This window comes from Rhamphochromis sp. 'chilingali', assembly GCF_963969265.1.
Source record: "Rhamphochromis sp. 'chilingali' genome assembly, chromosome: 2".
In the NCBI taxonomy this organism is placed as follows: Eukaryota; Metazoa; Chordata; class Actinopteri; order Cichliformes; family Cichlidae; genus Rhamphochromis; species Rhamphochromis sp. 'chilingali'.
The window spans coordinates 51,345,183-51,363,215 of NC_137930.1; the positions used below are offsets into that span (position 1 = coordinate 51,345,183).

General features: G+C 38.2%; 1 protein-coding gene across 2 annotated transcripts; it reads left to right on the forward strand.

Annotated features, from left to right (window-relative positions):
• The first annotated feature begins 366 nt into the window (after positions 1-366).
• On the forward strand, positions 367-17,993 carry parvb (parvin, beta). Of its 2 annotated transcripts, none has more exons than XM_080875282.1 (13): positions 367-626; positions 6,837-6,926; positions 7,358-7,428; positions 7,565-7,667; positions 10,697-10,837; positions 11,329-11,444; positions 11,968-12,026; positions 12,167-12,186; positions 14,433-14,494; positions 14,598-14,666; positions 14,860-14,961; positions 15,047-15,119; positions 17,204-17,985. In XM_080875282.1, exons 1-13 carry the CDS (start codon positions 512-514, stop codon positions 17,278-17,280), a joined length of 1,098 nt encoding a protein of 365 aa, XP_080731408.1. In that variant the 5' UTR covers positions 367-511; the 3' UTR covers positions 17,281-17,985. The 2 variants fall into 2 exon arrangements, with proteins under 2 accessions (XP_080731408.1, XP_080731409.1); XM_080875283.1 differs by lacking the exon at positions 367-626 and adding an exon at positions 5,130-5,295 and having other exon boundaries at positions 17,204-17,993.
• Positions 17,994-18,033: the final 40 nt, after the last annotated feature.

Genomic DNA, 18,033 nt, shown 5'->3' on the forward strand with positions numbered 1-18,033 from the left:
TGCTGTCATTACATTGTGTCTCACAGTTTAGCTGCAACTAAACAGTGGTACTTATTATTTTCATGAACAGTGATGTGTAAATCTGGAAACAGTTTTAGGTTTCCAATTTTCACTCCTGTGCAATGATACGATCACCACAAAATGAATAATTCGTTATATTGAGATAGGTAAAAAGAGTAATTTATTGGTTAACTCCAACGGCTTGGTACGGACGTTTTTTGGGGGGAGGCTATCTGTTGTGCCCCCCTCAAACCCATGGGATGACGCACACGTTGCTTCCCAATCCGACCTGCGGGTGGCGCTGTTGGAGAGCCGGCGAAGCAATGAAGGTTTTACTCACACGTGAATCAGTGGTTTGTGTAGATGCCCACCAACCGCCGCTCCTGCTGTTGTTTGCCTGTCTGTTGTCACTGTGATTGGACCGTTTTTCCTGTGCCTGAACGCAGCACAGGGAGGAGTGAGCCTTATTAACGGAGCACTGTGAGAGGGAGAGAGAGGGAGACACACAAACATGTCCGGGGCTCCGACCGTGTCTACGAACCCTCAGACCGCAAAAATGAAAAAGGACGAGTCCTTTCTCGGGAAATTAGGAGGAACCCTGGTGCGGAAGAAAAAGTCCAAAGAAGGTGGGCCATTCGAAGTTTTGTTTTTCTTATTTTTGTTTTACATGATGGAAGATCCCCATTTTTCTTTTTCCTGCTCGTGTTTCTGTCCATGGTGCTGCAGTCTGCGCTATGGAAATATTCTCCCGTGGGCATCACTCGCAGCTGATTCACTGACTGTTCGCATGACTTCTAACAAGAGGTGTTCAGTGTTGCTTTATCCCGACTCGTGCTTCTTGTTCCCCTTGTTTATTGTAGCCAGTTGATAAATTCACTGATTTTAAGTTTAAACTGTGTTATTGTAGTTCAGATACAGTTAAAGACGTATACACGAGTCAAGGAAACCCAATTTATTTGTGATGAAGAGTGACACAAAGCTTCGCAGCAAGTCCACGGGCTTGACACATGAGGCAAGTACATATAAATAGATCGCACACTAGACCGGAATCCAGGTTTATGAAAATAAACATGAGTATCATTGCTATTCTAGCAGGATTAGTCACAATTATCAACTGTTTTGTGATCTCCCACAACAGTCCCTGTGAAATTTAACGCTTGTGTGTGCATTACAGTGTTTGTGCTTTCTATGTGTGCTCTCCAGCCATGTGTTTGTAATCTCCACTCAAGGGCGGTCGCCAGAAGGCACACGGAGGCATTTTAATGGGTTAGGAGTCCCATTTTAAAGGGTATTTAAGACCCTCAAACCACTTTAATTTGCTTAAATATGCATAAAATGAAGCACATGGTGTCACTGTAAATACACAGAAAATAGTTCACAAAATAATTCACAGAAAATAGATTACGCGTTAGATCTTCAGTAAATTGTTTTATTTATTACTTGTCAAGACATTTGATTAAGGAAGTCAGACTTGAATTTTGAAATGAAATTATGCCAAACTTTTTTTTTAGAGAATTTGGCTATATTCCATTCAACACAGTGCTTGTAACTGAAAAACTAAAATGTACAAAAATGGTCCCAGGGCTCAGGAAGGGTTAAGCAAAAATGTCCAAAACCTATGTAGATCTGTTGTCTTCAATCAGATTCATGCGATTTTAGATGGAACACGTTTGCATTTTTGTGTCTGGTTAGACACTTTCTGCATCTTTCTTTATAACTCCCGTCCTAATAGTGGAGTAACTATTAGTTACAGTCTCAATGTACTGTATTTCATTGCTTACTTTTCACAACGAATAAAACGGTAAGTTTTAAGGAGGTTAAAAAAGAAAAAAGAAATGTGCTGATGACTACTGAGGGAGTTAATTAGATGATAACTGAGAGGTGGAGTTCTGTGAATTACAGTAATAGTCCTGCTGTTTGAACTTGAGGTTAAAGCTTCAGCATATTCTGCTTCAGTGAGCTAGATTTGCTGTCCATCAGTATAACTTGCACAACCAAGCAATCATTTCTCACAAGTAATTTATATATTACTTTGTTTTTGGTTTTCAGAGTCATACTGCTCAGATTTCATGGTTGCTGTGCCATTCCTGATTTTTAGCATCCATAGGAGATTGGTAAAGAGTAAAGAGAAAGCTGCAAAGCAATGTGACAGTTAACTTATAAAAGCTCCAGAACCTCACATTAATTTCACCAACACGCAGCTCTCATTGCTACATGTGATGACTCTTTCAGATGTGGACAGCCAATCCAATAAGCCACAGAACCAGTGCCTGCAGTTCTTGCAGCTTGTGAGAGCGCAGTGCCCCTGTGTGGTCAGTGGCTATTAAAGCTCACATAAAACGCAGTTCTGTGCAAGGGAGGCAGTCATAGTGACGTTTGAAGGGAATATCAGTATAACAAAAGAAAGGCATGTGAAGTTTGTGTTGCTAATGGAGCGCAGTGTGTAACTGGGGCTTCTGTTACTTGCGGGTGTGACGCTTTATCTCCCTTAAAGAAAACGCCCAGCAGACTAGTTGTTGCTGGAAAAATGCTTCACTTCTGATGAATAATTAGCGATGGGAGTTTGCACTCCTCAGCACCGCTTCCTCTTACTCAATTAAAAGATGTTGCTTAAGGCGATGTAATGCAACGTGTACTGTAAATAAAAAAAATTGGGGGGAAAAACAGAGAGAGAGAGAGAGAGATGGTGCTTCTATAACACAATATAAAGTTGTTGTTGTTGTTTTAAATTTTGATGGGAGTGGTCTGTTCCAGGATCAGATTTAGCTGCATGAAAATGTGTATTTAAATGTGTACCATTGAACTCATTGGCGCACATATAAATACATTTATATTTGTAGCAACATGCTAAATGACTGTGTTTTTAGGGAAGTGCACTACATTTTATTTGCAGTAAGCTCCATGCGTTTTAGTTTTACAGTTCATGGTTTTAAAGATTTCCATTTGAGTTATCCCAATCAGGTAAAAATTGCATTGTAAGCCTCAACCTATCCTTAACCTCAAACAGGTCACTGTGGATGTATTTAAGAGCTAAATACTATGCTTTGCACCACCATCACCAAAGCACCAATTTAGGGAATGTTATTGTGGAATAATGGAAGTCCTTCCCTTCAAAAGAGTTTAGATACTTGAAGAATCAATCCCGGGGTGTTGTATGTGGATAGTTAATATTGGCTCATAGTCCTGCATTTCTGGAGCTGGTCTCACACAGAACAAGTGTGTCTTTATTCCTTGATAAGCTGACAGGAAGTCTGTTTTTCACTGACAAGGCTACTTCCTTTTGTCAGCATAAGGCATGTTGTAACAATGATAGTTAAGTGAATAGGGAATGAGAAGACTGTGTCACATCCTTGTTGTCGTAGGATGGATGCTGACAACAGTAAGTGATCAGTGTTTCTTACCAATGTGTTTCAATTTTCTTTATTTCCTCTTTTTTTAATTTTTAAAAAGCACATTTTTTATAACGTATATTTATATATTTTTAAAGTGCAGCTTATACAAAACTGCTAAACACAGAATATATTTAGCATAATGTTGATTTGCTTTTAGAAATATCATTATATTTGCTATTTAAAAGTTTAGCTTCCACAAAATGTATTTTATGTTTCAAGCAGTTGTGCAAGTACTTGATCAGGGTGGCTCGTTCCTGTAGATCCTGTTGCATAAAGACTTGAAGGATACAGCAAAAAAAAAAAAAAGTGTATTTATAAGTTTCTTAATAGGAGCTTTTGCAAAATGTCGTTCAACAGTGCACAGTTAGTACCAACATGGGGATTGTTAAAGTAATTCAAGCACTACAGTACTCATTGGAGAGTGCTGAAAATGTCATTTTCTTCTATAAAAGTGGCTCGTTAATATTGTCTCATATGCTACATTCACTAAGAGTTGGCAGATGTATGCTTCTGCTAATATGTTGTTCCTGAAAAAATTATCCTGGATTAAATAGCTTTGGACTTCCTTTTACCTTTTGACCTTTTCTTTAATTAGAAAAAGAACACGCTAACATCCTTATAGCAGGAGAGAAAATTAACAGAACAGCTCAGGAGGAGCAAGAAGAGGTATATGCAAGTGTAGACAGAGTAAATACAAGTAAATAAAACGTGTAGTTTATTGAGCTAAATAGTTGAAATTGTCATCTTTAATATCCATAGAAAGAAGCCGCTGAAGCGAGCTCAGTGTGATCTCCTTGCTGCTGTTGCTCACTGGTGCCTGTGCTGTTGTAAATAACCAGAGCTATATTTAAGGCCCAGTCTGTCCTCTCCATACTGCCGCATTATTTATATCTTTCCCCTGTGAGTCAGTAGAACTCCACCCCCCCTCAGGGAGTTGTGGAGCCACACAAGTCGATTTCAGTCTGCTTTACGCTGTTATTTTTGATGGAGGCTGGTTATCCATATGACAGCTTTTTGTTTTCTTTTAATTTAAAGCAAAAGAAATTTCACCATGTGCTTCTGCTGATTTGAGTGATCACTGTTCCCTGTTTGCATGGCGGTTTGCAGTATAGCAGATTTTTTTCTCGAATACGTCCAGTGAAGCTGGCGTAAGATAAACGTTCTTGACTGCAGGCTTTGTTTGTATTGAATTAGTGTACTGTTAACAGACAGTCACTGCCTGATTGATAATCTCCTACATTACAACAGGCTCCGAATGAGCCTGAGAATCGAGCCCTGAAACCAGTGTACTAGTTCTTATGCTGTTGTGAAAAGATTAGACTGTAACTAGTAACCTTTAGTTACTGACCAGTAGACAAAACATTTTAGAAAATGCTCTTTTAAGTGTTTAAACACTATGCTGCAGTTATAATACAGGTTGCACATTACAGTAAATTAGTGATTGTAATACCTCATCGGTCATCCTTTGTCTTTGTCCATGGTTTAATATCCCAGTGGCAGCCAGTGTGTCGGGATGATGTGGTGGGTTTAGGTCCACTGTGGTGTCTTTTTTTCTGTTCCACACACACACACACACACACACACACACACACACACACACACACACACGGACATTACGTTCAGCCTCTCCTGTAACTGGACCGCATAGGTGGGGTGGAGGGTTGTGACAGAAATACACGTGATGACGCCCCTGACGCTCAGCTGCACCGACTGCAATTCACACACACACACACACACACACACACACACACACACACACACTTATATACACAATTGCTGCGCACACATACACTCCTGATTTTTCTACCTTCCCTCACTGCCATTCGGACCAAATCGGTTGATTTCTTGATTTGTTGTGAGGACATGGCGGGCCTCCTGTGTGGGACCAAGAGGAAGCAACAAGGTAATGTGAATTTCATGCTGGAGTTTAGGGAAGCTGGATGTGGGAAAGGGGAACCAGAACCTGTTACCTTAGTGCAGTGTTGGTTTAAATGCAGCAGCGTGCTGTTTCGGTTGTTACAAGTATTTTTACTTTTCTGTATAGATCTGCTGCAGTAATTGAGTTATCTTTAATAATCTGACCATTTTAAACAGAGATTTTCTTTTTTTGGTGTGACTGTAAAGCAACTAAGCTGTACCCAAAAGCAGCAGCAATGGAGCCAGAGGGACACGAAAGGAGGAAGTAGCACAATTATGATAAAATGCAGCAAAGCAGTTCTGTAATTACAAAGCAAACTGCTGATCTGCAGAGAGATTCAGCCTTTTATCCAGTTATCGGCTCTTGTGAGAAGGCTGAATCAGATAATAAAGCTGCAAGGACCCTTCCTCCTGGGCTAATTGTGTTTATCCTCCCTTCACTCATGCTTTGAAGTTATCATTTTGTTCAGATTGTAGCACGCTGCTGCACATTTTGTTTAATTTTATTCTCAATTTGAGAAATTTGTCCAATGCTTCTAATATGAAAACCTTAAAGGGCAGACAGGTTTTTTTTGTTCTCATGTTTTCCTCAGCCATCCTGAGCTGCTTTATAAACAGTGAGTCGGTGAGGTGACAGATTTGAGACCACTGATTGTGGTCCTGCCTTTTGCGTGGTTTAGAAAGTGAAATTGCAGAAAGATAAAAGGCAATGTGGCCATTAGGGCTAAAAAGCCTTTAAATCCCTGGAGAATCACAGTAGCCGGGAGTGAAAGCATCTTAGAAGAAATTGATTTTATTAAAAGCTAGACTCAAAGTGTGTGTTATTTCTAAGTGTTGGAGTCCCTGCTTGTTTTAATTAGCTGGAGTGATCAATTTTCCCCAACCCAATTTAAAAAACAAAAAACGCAACAGCTTACTCTAAAATTAAGATGTAAAGTAGGGGTTCTAGCTTTTTCCTAATGAATAAAAGTACAAAGAGTAAAAATGAGAAAGTTACAGATGTGTGACACCTGTGCCACCAGCTCCAAGTCAAATCAATTTCAATATTTGAAACCAAGAAAACGTCCTGTGCATGCAATTCTTTCAAAGCTTCTTACGAAACGGCGAGGATAAGATTGAAGGAATAGTCTGTCTGTAAATTCATATATTGTTCTTTCATCAAATCTCAAACTGTCAAATAAAAAATCTAATGTTTAAAAGTGATAAGTCAAAACTGTGTGGAAGTGAAACTATTGCCTAGACGACTGAACAGATCATTAGAGGGGCGGAGCACACCCAGCAAATAGAGACCAAACTGGCACCACGCTTTCCCCATGAATTTTTGTGGTGATCCAGGATTACTGGGTTACTACTTACCAGTAACCCTGACAAGTGTTTGCTTTCTGCTCTCTCATTCGCTCCTCCTTTTCTTTCTCTCCCAGAGTCTTTGCACGTCTCATTGTCTGTCGGTCTACCTTCTGTACTGTCTGTTTGCCAGAACGTTTTACAGGTTTTACAGTTTTTTGTGTGTTGTTCTTTTTCAATAAGTGAGTGATCTCCATGAGGAGGGAAAGAATGCCATCAATGCCCCCTTGCTTCCCTCAGGCACAGACATCCATCCAGAAGATACACTGCTGGGTATGTACATAATAACCACATGCAATCACCGCTAATAATATAATATATGACGTAACCTTTATTTGTGTTCATTTCGGACTTAATCTTACTTCAGTGCAAAAACAAAATGCTGTTTTTGCTGCTGGGTGTCAGAGGTTACTGGGGTTACAAACCATAATATGAATATGTTGACACATGTTGACTAATGGGGAGTTTGACAGTGAAGCAGCAGGAAATGAAAGTGGGTGGAGTGGAAACGCCTTTGTCTTCACTGTGAATCACTGTTGACAGGAGTGTGAGGGTGAACACTGTATATTCAATTTTTGTGGCTTGAAGTTTGTACTTGTGTGAGACATTATTATGCCTACAATTGAAAAGCTGTTAAAACATTTAAAGTTGGAAAGAAGAAAAATTATATATGCTAGTATAAACAATTATTTTGTTTTCCACAGAGGAAAATGCTGAGAGGATCATGTTGGACCCAACATCAAGGGAAAATCCTAAATTTAAAGATCTCTTAAAGGTAGATTTGGTTTAACCTTCTGTGCATAAGCATCTCTGCATTGATTCAGTGCGATCAGAACAATGACAAAATCATGCGAGAAGAACAAGAGTACAGAAACTGTTCAAAGTTCGATTGTATTCTGATGTGCATCCAGGTCCTGATCGACTGGATCAACAGTGAGTTGGAGGAAGAGAGGATCATAGTCAAGGACCTAGAGGAGGACTGTTATGATGGACAAGTACTCCAGAAGTTATTTGGTGAGAGTGATTCCTCTCAAAATCACTGATCATGATTTACAATATTTGCAGTTTTAGAAAATATCAAATAAATGCGCTCTGTCAGTACTGAGTGTATTGAAAATGCAAAGTTTAATCATAAACTTTCATCTAACATCAAACTTACAACAGCACAACATTAATGCTAGAACTAGCTGCACTAACACAAACAAAATATATCACAATTATGGATGGTGTAATTGGCTGGTTGTTGCAATCTGTTGCTTTAGTTAAACTATGCATTTTCAATAAACCAAACATTGGTTATATTCGAGAGTTTCCTATTGCATGATGATTTCTTATTGAAGTAGTACTGCAGTGTTATCTTCTAATGGTGACAGTATAAATTTGGGGCAACTGCTAATGTGATTTAGCGCTATATAAATAAAATTGAATTGAATTAAAAAAAACAGCTGAATTAATACCCACTAAAGTTATATTATCCTGGTTGAGCATTGAGCATGAATGTTGTTCAGTTCAGTTCAGTTCAATTTAATTTAATTTAATTTAATTTAATTTAATTTAATTTAATTTAATTTAATTTAATTTAATTTAATTTAATTTATACAGCACCAACTCACAACAACAGTTGCCTTAAGGTGCTTTTTATTGCAATGTAAAGACTCTACAATAATACAGAGAAAAACAAAGAAAACCCCAACAGCTCACTATGAGCAAGCATTTTGGCGACAATGGCAAAGAAAAACTCCCTTTTAAGAGGAAGACAGCTCTGCCAGAAACAGGCTGAGGAGGGGCAGCTGTCTCCTGCCACTGGTTGGAGGTGAGGGGAGGAAGACAGGACAAAGACACACTGTGGAAGACAGATTACTAACAACTGATGATTAAAGTGTAGTAACTAGTGTGTAAAGATATTGTGGGTGAGAGAGGGGGAAAAAAGATGAGTGAAGAAGAAACATTCAGTGCATCATGGGAAGTCCCCAGCAACCGTGGCCTAATTCAGTGTAACTAAGGGAGCATTCATCGTCACCTCATTCAGACCTAACTATAAGCTTTATCAAAAAGGAAAGTTTTAAAGCCTAATCTTAAAAGTAGAAAGGATGTCTGTCTCCTGTATCCAAACTAGGAGCTGGTTCCACAAAAGAGGGGCCTGCCGGCTGAAGGCTCTGCCTCCTATTCTACACTTAAATACTCTAGGAACTACAAGTACGCCTGCAGGCTATGAACAAAGTCTCCTATTGGGGTGAAATGATACCCTGTGGTCTTTAAGATAAGATGGGGTCTGATTATTTTTATGTTGTTATTATGTGATGAGAAGTATCATAAATTCAAGGATTCTGCTTGTAGAAACATTTTTGTGAACACTTTATAAACATTAACATCTCTAGAGTTACACTATAGTAAAATACATGTTTAATATACTGTGTTAACAACATAAACATTCCTTTGTTGCCTGAAATGTGTCTTCTTCATTGTGCTGCAGTGTCTAGTAAGGTCTTTGGATCCCCCCTTGTGACTGGATTCTGTCATTACAGTTTAAAACTGTTAAACACTAACAAATCAGCATTTCAACTAATTGTATAACAGTTACAATATCTATCTATCTATCTATCTATCTATCTATCTATCTATCTATCTATCTATCTATCTATCTATCTATCTATCTATCTATCTATCTATCTGGGGTGCAATGATACACAAAATTCACGGTTCGGTTCGATACTTTGGTGTCACGGTTCGATATTTTTTTCGATACAAAAAAATGTTCATGCCTTTTTAATTTGTCATTTATTAAAATTATAAATATATATTTTAACTGAAAAGTACAGTTTTTAAATTTAATGTTGCTGAAACAACAAAGTAATAAAAAAATTAATCTATCTGATTGAGGAATCACTCATCTTTGGAAAAGAGAGTTTATTACAGAGAAATGTCTCTTTCCAAAATAAAAGCTATACTATCCGCTTCTTCTGGGCTATATTCTCAGCAGCATATTAAACATATCAGGTCCCCATAAGGAGAATCATGTGCTAACGGCTGTCTAAATGACTCGGGTAAAGTTTGTAGCATGCGTGCTTGTTGTTTTTGTCTGCTTCCACTTGTCTTTGCACTAGGATGCTATCGGAGTAAATGTGCAGTCATATTCGTTGTGTTCCCACTAGTGCTGTCAGCATTAATCTGAAATGACGTTAACGGCACAACACGGAAAATCTCGGTTAACGAGCTATAGCGAATCGCCCGTGCGTGGGGCTGGACGGCCAACACGTTAACGAGCTAACTGTGCTAACGCAGTAGTTCTCACTAATGTAATTGAGCATTGCGTGGCACATCTGACATACTGTTTTACTTTTGTCCATGACGGTTACCTTCAGGGTCATGCTTCACATGAAGACCAAAATAGTTCCAAAGGCCAGATCTGAATGAGGGTGGGGGAGGTTCAATTTGCCACGTTGCCACGAGCTTAACTTCTGTCTCGCTAGCTTGCGCTCAGTGGATCTGCACTCGACAGTGCAGCCTAGGCGGAGTAGTCGAACGCAGATCCACTGAGCGCTCAACACAGACAGCATCGTCAGAAGAAAAGTTGATAAAATAAATTAAAAATTTTGTATTGTTCGATACATATGCGTACCGAACCGAAAGCACTGTATCGAACGGTTCAATATCGATACGAGTATTGTTGCACCCCTACTACCTACTATCTATCTATCTAGATAGAAGCAGTTTATACAAAATGCATACATAATTGCATATGTTCCTGAAGTGTTAAGAACAACAGTTAAAATGCACAGCAAGAAAATATTTTCTGTGAATTTTGATGTGTGATTTCTTGCATTTAGTTTTCACGCTCCTTTGTCACTTTGGTTCTTTGTGAAAATTTAGCCTCACAGAGTTAGTCTGCATTTATAGATCCACATTGTTGTCTGCAAAGGATATTTCTGTCTATTTATTTCATTTTTTTTTAACTAGACCTAATCTGTTAGCTTCTAATTTTTCGATGCTTTCATACTTTTCTCTATGTGGTAAAACACAACTTTTTCCTGTTTTTGCGACAGAAAAGTTGTCAGGCAGAAAGCTGAACGTGGCGGAGGTGACGCAGTCAGAAATTGGCCAGAAACAGAAGCTTCAGACGGTGTTAGAAGCTGTCAACGATGTGCTGAGGCCTCATGGCTGGACCGTTGAGTGGAGTGTAGACTGTGAGTTTTTGTGCTGACTTCAGTGATATGCATGAATTACAGAACTCTTAAGGAACATAGAAAACATCTGAAGCATTAGAGGTTGATATATTTGGAATTTTCATCATCTTTCATCAGATGTTCACTTCCTAACAAAAATCTTTCAACTGCATCCATCCTAAGATATGATAATCACCATGAGTCATCATCATCATTAGGATTTTATTCTCAGACTTTGAAAGGCTTCTGTCAGAGCCACAGAAAAGATTGTAAAATCTGAATAATACTCCCCCTCACAAGAGACAATATGTGAGTCCATCAGCACTTTTAGTTTGTGTTGTTAACAATGACTTTACTACACCAAGTCGTGCTTTATCCTTTGTCAGCTGCAGGTTTTCGGTGTTTCTTTTTGAAAAGTGGTGTTTTTTCAAAAGTTTCAAAAATTGTTTACATTTTTATGTGAACTCGCTCTTTGAAAGAGGGTTTAATCTTCACTTTATTTATTTTTACAGCTATCCACTCAAAGAACCTGGTGGCTATCATCTATCTTTTGGTGGCTCTCGCTATGCACTTCCAGGCCCCAATCAGGCTGCCCGAGCACGTCTCCGTACAGGTGGTGGTGGTCAAGGTAAAGTCTCCCATCAGTTTCCCTACATCTGTGTCCCTCCCTGAGCCTGGTTTCTTCCTGTTAAAAGGGAGTTTTTCCTTCCCTCTGTTGCCAAGTGCTTGCTAATGGGGTTCTTTTTCTCTTTGTATTATTGTAGGGTCTTTATGTTACAGTATAAAGCATCTGGAGGTGGCCATTGTGATTTGGTGCTATATAAATAAAATTGAATTACACTAAATTGAGTTACAACCAAAATAAGAGAAAATGGAAACAAGTAGAGATTTGTTTTAAAAATCACAAATAAATCATTAGAAATTGTTTTGATGGTATCTTACATCAACTAAAGAGCTGTGTAAAAACACAAATAGCCAAGACCAATCCAAAATATGATACAATGAGGCATGTGACAGCTGTTTCTATCTCTCTTCATCTTTCTGTCTTTTTTTTTTACTGCCCATGTGATTATCATAATGGTGTATCATCAAATGTATTTATTCTCTCATGTAATAATGTAATCAGTAGAATTTATCGCATGTCTGTGCAGAAACGAGAAGGCATCCTACAGACAGCTCTAATGACCAAGGAGCTGACGAGCACCACAGAGTAAGAGCTGATTCTTAGTAGTTATGCTTCTAAGTATTACTAGCATCTGATGCATTGCATCATAACTGGAGGCTAGAAAACGAGGTGCACAGAGAAAAAGAATTGTTGTTGATATTTTCTTCTCATTTTTTGTTTTTCAGAATGATGATGGGAAGATTTGGTGAGCTTCTGAACACATCTCTTTAACACTGTGGAAATACTGAACTTCATTTATTTAGCATTTATTATTTTTGTTAAAACAATCATTATCTTGGGAAAATGTTCAATTATTTTTATAAATGAAATATTAATAGCTCAGTAAAGACTTAGCCTGGCTCCAGCCTTTACCTCAGGGGTGGGGAACTCCAGGTCTCAAGGGCTGGTGTCCTGCAGGTTTTAGATATCACCCTGGGTCAGCACACCTGAATCAAATGACTAGTTCATTACCAGGCCTCTGGAGAACTTCAAGACATGCCGATGAGGTAATTTAGCCATTTAAATCAGCTGTGTTGGATCAAGGACACATCTAAAACCTGCAGGAAACCGTCCCTTTAGGCCTGGAGTTCTCCCACCCCTGCTTTACCTAATGGAAATCATACTATATGAGAGTCATAAACAAGCACGTTTTAGTTTGCTTTCAAGGAGGCAGGCTTATATTTTTTTGAAAGTGGTCTTGAGTAATAGTTCTCCAGGCTTTCTGGATGTCTTTCAAGGTTTTTCTTTGGACACTGGCTGCTGTTTCACTCATTTGTAGTCCAGACGTAACCAGTTTGAGGTCGCTGTAGATCAGCAGGTAGAGCAGGTCCTCTACTAATTAGAAGGTTAGTGGTTTGAGACTGCATGCCAAATATCCTTAGGCAAAATACTAACCCCAAGTTGCTCTCTGATGCATCCATCAGTGTGTTAGATGAAAAGCACCTAGACATAGAAAAAAGGTCTTGAGTGAATGAGGCATGTTGTATAGAGTTCAGATATAGTAACAAACGCTATATAGGAACCAGTCCTTTTACCAATTTCAGAGGAATGTATTTGTTCTTTTTAGTGAATAAAAAGCAAGTACATTAGTTAATATTAGTTGTTTAAGACAAACAGATGAATCATTCAAGTTTTTTTTAAAAAGGCACCTAACTAAGGGATGAGCTAGTGGTGTGTCTACACATATCAGACAACTCAGCAAAGAAACTATTTTAAATTTTATCTTTAGGGAAATTTTTGCTAGCAGCCTGTTACATAAACACATAATACAAAATAATATTCTTGGACCAACAATGTGTTTCCAAAAGAGCCATTAATTGAAAACATGACATATCTGAAGTTAAAAAAAAAACTGTTCAGAAACTGGAAACGAGGAGGACAAGAGGAGAAATGACAGGCCTAAAAATGATCTACAGGAGATAAACATGACTGAAAGTCATTTCCTTTAGAAATGGCAAAAATCCAGCAAAGACCTTAGCGATGCATCTGGACTTTCAGTTGATCCATCTGCTGTTCACTGAAGCCTTCTAAAATGGTCTGAAACGGAGGGGTGGCTGTCAAGAAGCCATTCTTCAAGAAGCGAAACAGAGATAAAAGGCTGAGGTGTGCCAGATGACACAACTACTGGACTGAAAATCAGAGGATATGGGTCTTATGGAGTGATCATTTCAAATATCTAATTTTTGGTTCAGATTATCATCACTATATGCGGAGGAAGTAAGGAGAGAGGTAAAACAGTGAGTGTCTACAGACATGTGACAGTGGAACATCAGATTTTGATTCACAATGCGGTAGCATTTGTAAAGTTTCTGATTGGCAACAGCTTCATTTTCCAGCATGACAATAATCTCAAACACACTACCAGTGCAGTAAAAGCATAAAAAATAAAATAATAGATCGCTATTACTCATGGATTGGCCTCCTCAGAGCTTGGGCTGCAACACTCAACACAAGAACAGAACAAAAGGCAGCGAGTCAACATCCAAAGAGCTTTGAACGTCTTTCTAGAACCTGCAGAACTATTGCTGAAGAATAGTTAAAGAAATGACAAGAAAGCTGCGTAAGAGAGTTCAGGCAGTGATATCACCCAGTGATATCCCAAGCCTGTCCATAGGCTTGGGATTATAGATCTGGGCTTAGAGCTTAGATTATCATTGATGATGAGTTCGGCCTTATGTTAATCACAGTAGAATAGGTCAAAACATGACAGTAATAAGTTTTAAGTAAAAATTAAACAAAGAAGACTCTTAATAGCAAAAGACAGACAGGCAACAGACCTTTTGACACCATATTCCAATCAGATCTCCTGATCTAAACCAATCAGCTAAGGTCTATACATAGAGGTGGGAGATTATAGCGGTATCTGTCTTCTTTTTGACATGGTTGACAATTCCTAAAATATGAAACCGTTTAAACACTTTTAACCGTGATGTTTTTTTCTCTTCGCCACAGAGAGAGATGCATTTGACACTTTGTTGGATCATGCACCTGACAAGCTTAACGTGGTAAAAACGGTAAAAAAAGGATACCTTTCCTTCCTACAATAATAATGTCTAGGACTTGCATGTGTTGGCAGTCATGTTGTAATACTTAATAATGATCTGAATGTGCTTCCAGTCACTCATCACCTTTGTGAACAAACACCTAAACAAGCTGAATCTGGAAGTTACTGAGCTGGAATCTCAGGTAAAAAGATTTCTGTAGAACCTTTGGCCCTTATTATCAAAGTCAAAGGACAATCTATGAATTTTTCATGCATGTTTTATCCTTGGTTCAGATTGTGATTTTCATATAATATAATATAATATTTATTTGAGCAGAGTGTGCTTGTTTTTTATTTTAAAGAATGTGCAATATTCGTGTGTGTGTGTGTTTCCAGTTTGCTGATGGAGTTTACCTGATTTTACTGATGGGGCTGCTGGAAGACTATTTTGTCCCACTGTATAACTTCTTCCTCACGCCTGAGAGTTTTGAGCAGAAGGTGATTTCAGATTAAAAAGTCAAAATAGGATTTTTAGCAGGTGATGAAAGTCGCTTTTAACTGCCATTTTTATTTCCCCTCTAAGGTCCACAATGTGGCATTTGCCTTTGAGCTGATGCAGGAAGGAGGCCTAAAGAAACCCAAAGCCAGACCAGAAGGTATTTGTTGTTGTATTACATAATCGCATAATTTACAGGGTTAGTATTGTTGATCTGCTACAGCAGCAGTAATTTTAAAAGTTGTCCAGTAGGTGGAAACCTTGTCTTACACTCTAAAACTGGATAGCTGCTGCTGAGTTAGTTCAGCTCTAAGTTGCATTTTGTAGTCATATCCATATCTTTTATTAGAGATTAAAGGAAATTAAAATGAATTGAATAAGACTTTATTGCTTTATGACCAAAATATGACAAATGATTTCCTTAATTTGTCATATTTTAGTCTTTTGAAATCATTAAGGTCTGAATTTGGTTAAAAAACGTATTCATTATGTTATCTGATACAGCGGATTGATCACTTGAACAAAATTTAAGGTGAAGTCTTCCACTGAGCATTGCAACGGTTCCTTCTTTCCATTGTGTTGCCATGCAGAATTCCTCTTTGTGTTGAATTTAAATTTGACCAATAGTATTTTTTTTCTTGTTAATTTAGTTGCACAGCTTTTGCAGTCTTTGCAGCTGTAGCTGAAGAATTTCCCTTCAGTGATTAGTCAAGGTTTTTTTTAACTCCTGTTGTAAAGAAAAAAATCAATGAACAAATTCATGAATTAATGAAATGAATGAATAGCTATAGCAAGCCTGCATAGGCTTGTCGGATACTGCAAATTCACAAATACTGCATATACACCATACTCCACTTCATTAGATACACCTGTTCTGCTGCTTGTTAACTCAAATTGCCAATGACATGGCAACAACTGAGTGCATTTAGAAATGTAGACAACCAAGACAACCTGCTGAAGTTCAGTGGGGGGAAAGGGTGATTTAAGTGACTTTGAACGTAGCATGGTTGTTGGTGCCAGACAGGCTCATCTGAGTATTTCAGAAACTCCTGATCCCCTGTAATTTTCCCACACAAACATCTCTAGGGTTTATGCAGAATGGTCTGAAAAAAAAGAAAAGAAAGTACATTGCTGATGCCAGAGGTCAGAGGAAAATCTCCAGACTGCCTCGAGGTGATAGGAAGGCAACAAATTTGGGATAAACAGCATTAAAGCATAAATGCCACAGCTTCCCTGAGTGTTGTTGTTGAGCATGTCTATCACGTTATAACCAGTGTCTACCCTTCTTCTCACGAGTGCCTCTAGCAGGATAACGCACCATGTCACAAAGTTCAGATCATCTCAAAGTGACATTGAGTTCAGTGAACTCAAATGACCTCCACAGTCTCGATCTGTGCACCTTTGCAATGTGGTGGAACAGGTGACTGACATCATGGATGTGTAGCTGGCAAAACCTGAAGCAGCTGTGTGATGCTATCATGTCAATATGGACCAATCTCTGATCTCTGATGAATGTTCTGGCACTGCGTTGGATCTATGGCATTAATAATTAAGGCAGTTCTAAAGGCAAACGGGGTTCAACACAGTGCTAGCAAGGTGTACCTAATGAAGTGACAGGTTAATGTAGATATTGAAAGACACAGTTGAGCAAAAAAACCTTGATATCTGTGTTTAGAGGCATACCTTATTCAAGCATTTACTGCACTGCGCACAGCATGCAGTATAAATGCTCTGATCAGTGTAAAGGTTGTCGTTTCCACATCTGTGGGTTCATTGTAAACAAGAGAGGAGGCCCCAAACAGGGAAAGCTGAATGTTCAGTTTCTGTTAAGGCAGGCTAGTTTGGTAAATTCTAATAATCAAATAAGCTCTTGTGTAGAACACGTGATGCTTGCAGAGAGAACAGAAAGTCCTTTTGTGCCTTTGAATCTCTTTGTAAGAAGTAATACATCATCTAAGGATAATTTGCAAAGTTTTGGGAGATATTTTAAGCACCATTTAGTTTCCAAAATTACAAATAACCTTTTGAGGGAAACAGTCTAACAGCAATGATAGAACTGGCTCCTTTTCATTTTAAATCTGATTTTATGGTAGCATAGCTATTTATTTTGTTCTTCAGTATTCCAGCCATCCAATTTTTCTTATTAAGATAATTATCAAACATGCCAAGACAAGGAAATCGTTTTCTTCCCCAAACCAGTTCGGGGACACCAGACTTCAATAATCTTTGCTTTTTCTTTTCTAGATGTCGTCAACCTGAACCTGAAGTCCACCCTCAGAGTCCTTTACAATCTATTCACCAACTACAAAACCTCTGCATGAGCTTTTCCTGTCTTTAACGCCTGGCATTACCCTGAACACTGCCCTGTGCCTGCACTGATATTATACATTACAGTCTGGACACTGTAGGAGACCAACTGGGACTGAAAGTCATCATTATGTGGGACTTAAAAAGCCCCAGGGGGTCTAGCCAGAAAAAAGGCTCTGAACGCTAGTATTTAATCTTCCCCAAATGTCAGTATTTATTTTTCCCTCCTCGAATGTTAACTGCAACCCAGGAAACTCTGCAACCTTTAGCCCTGCATTTGAATACATAGCAATCACGGGGAAATGTTAAAACTGGAAAACGTTTGTGTGTCATACTGAACTCATTACGCTCCGTCGTAGATTATTATAAAAAATTATAAAATGCTGTAATATATTATCAAGTGTCTCAGAATGCTTTTCATAAATATGAATGTAATCATTAGCTATTTTCTTTGAAAAGAATTTGATGAGTATATCGGAAATTTTCGTGTCCATAAAATCCAGAAAAATTACACATTTTCTGTTTAACCTTCACAAAAAAAGTTTTATGTAGAAAGTTTGGTCTGTGAGGTTTAGGAGAAAGGTTTCAAGTTGACAACATATTGTCATTTAAGGCTAAATATAGAACACCCTATAATAAAATACACCGAAACTGAGAAAATTACCTAAAAATGAAGAAAATACATCCATGGTGCCTTTGAATAACCTTTATTTAATCCATTATTTGTTCTTGTATAAAGTACAAATAAAAATTTGTCATTAAACAAT

Bases quoted from the DNA above. Each gene is read 5' to 3' on its own strand.
- parvb (XM_080875282.1), top strand. From the start codon at position 512: ATGTCCGGGGCTCCGACCGTGTCTACGAACCCTCAGACCGCAAAAATG. The intron at 7,429-7,564 runs GTAGATTTGGTT...ATGTGCATCCAG, and splicing joins AATTTAAAGATCTCTTAAAG to GTCCTGATCGACTGGATCAA. The intron at 10,838-11,328 runs GTGAGTTTTTGT...TTATTTTTACAG, and splicing joins CGTTGAGTGGAGTGTAGACT to CTATCCACTCAAAGAACCTG.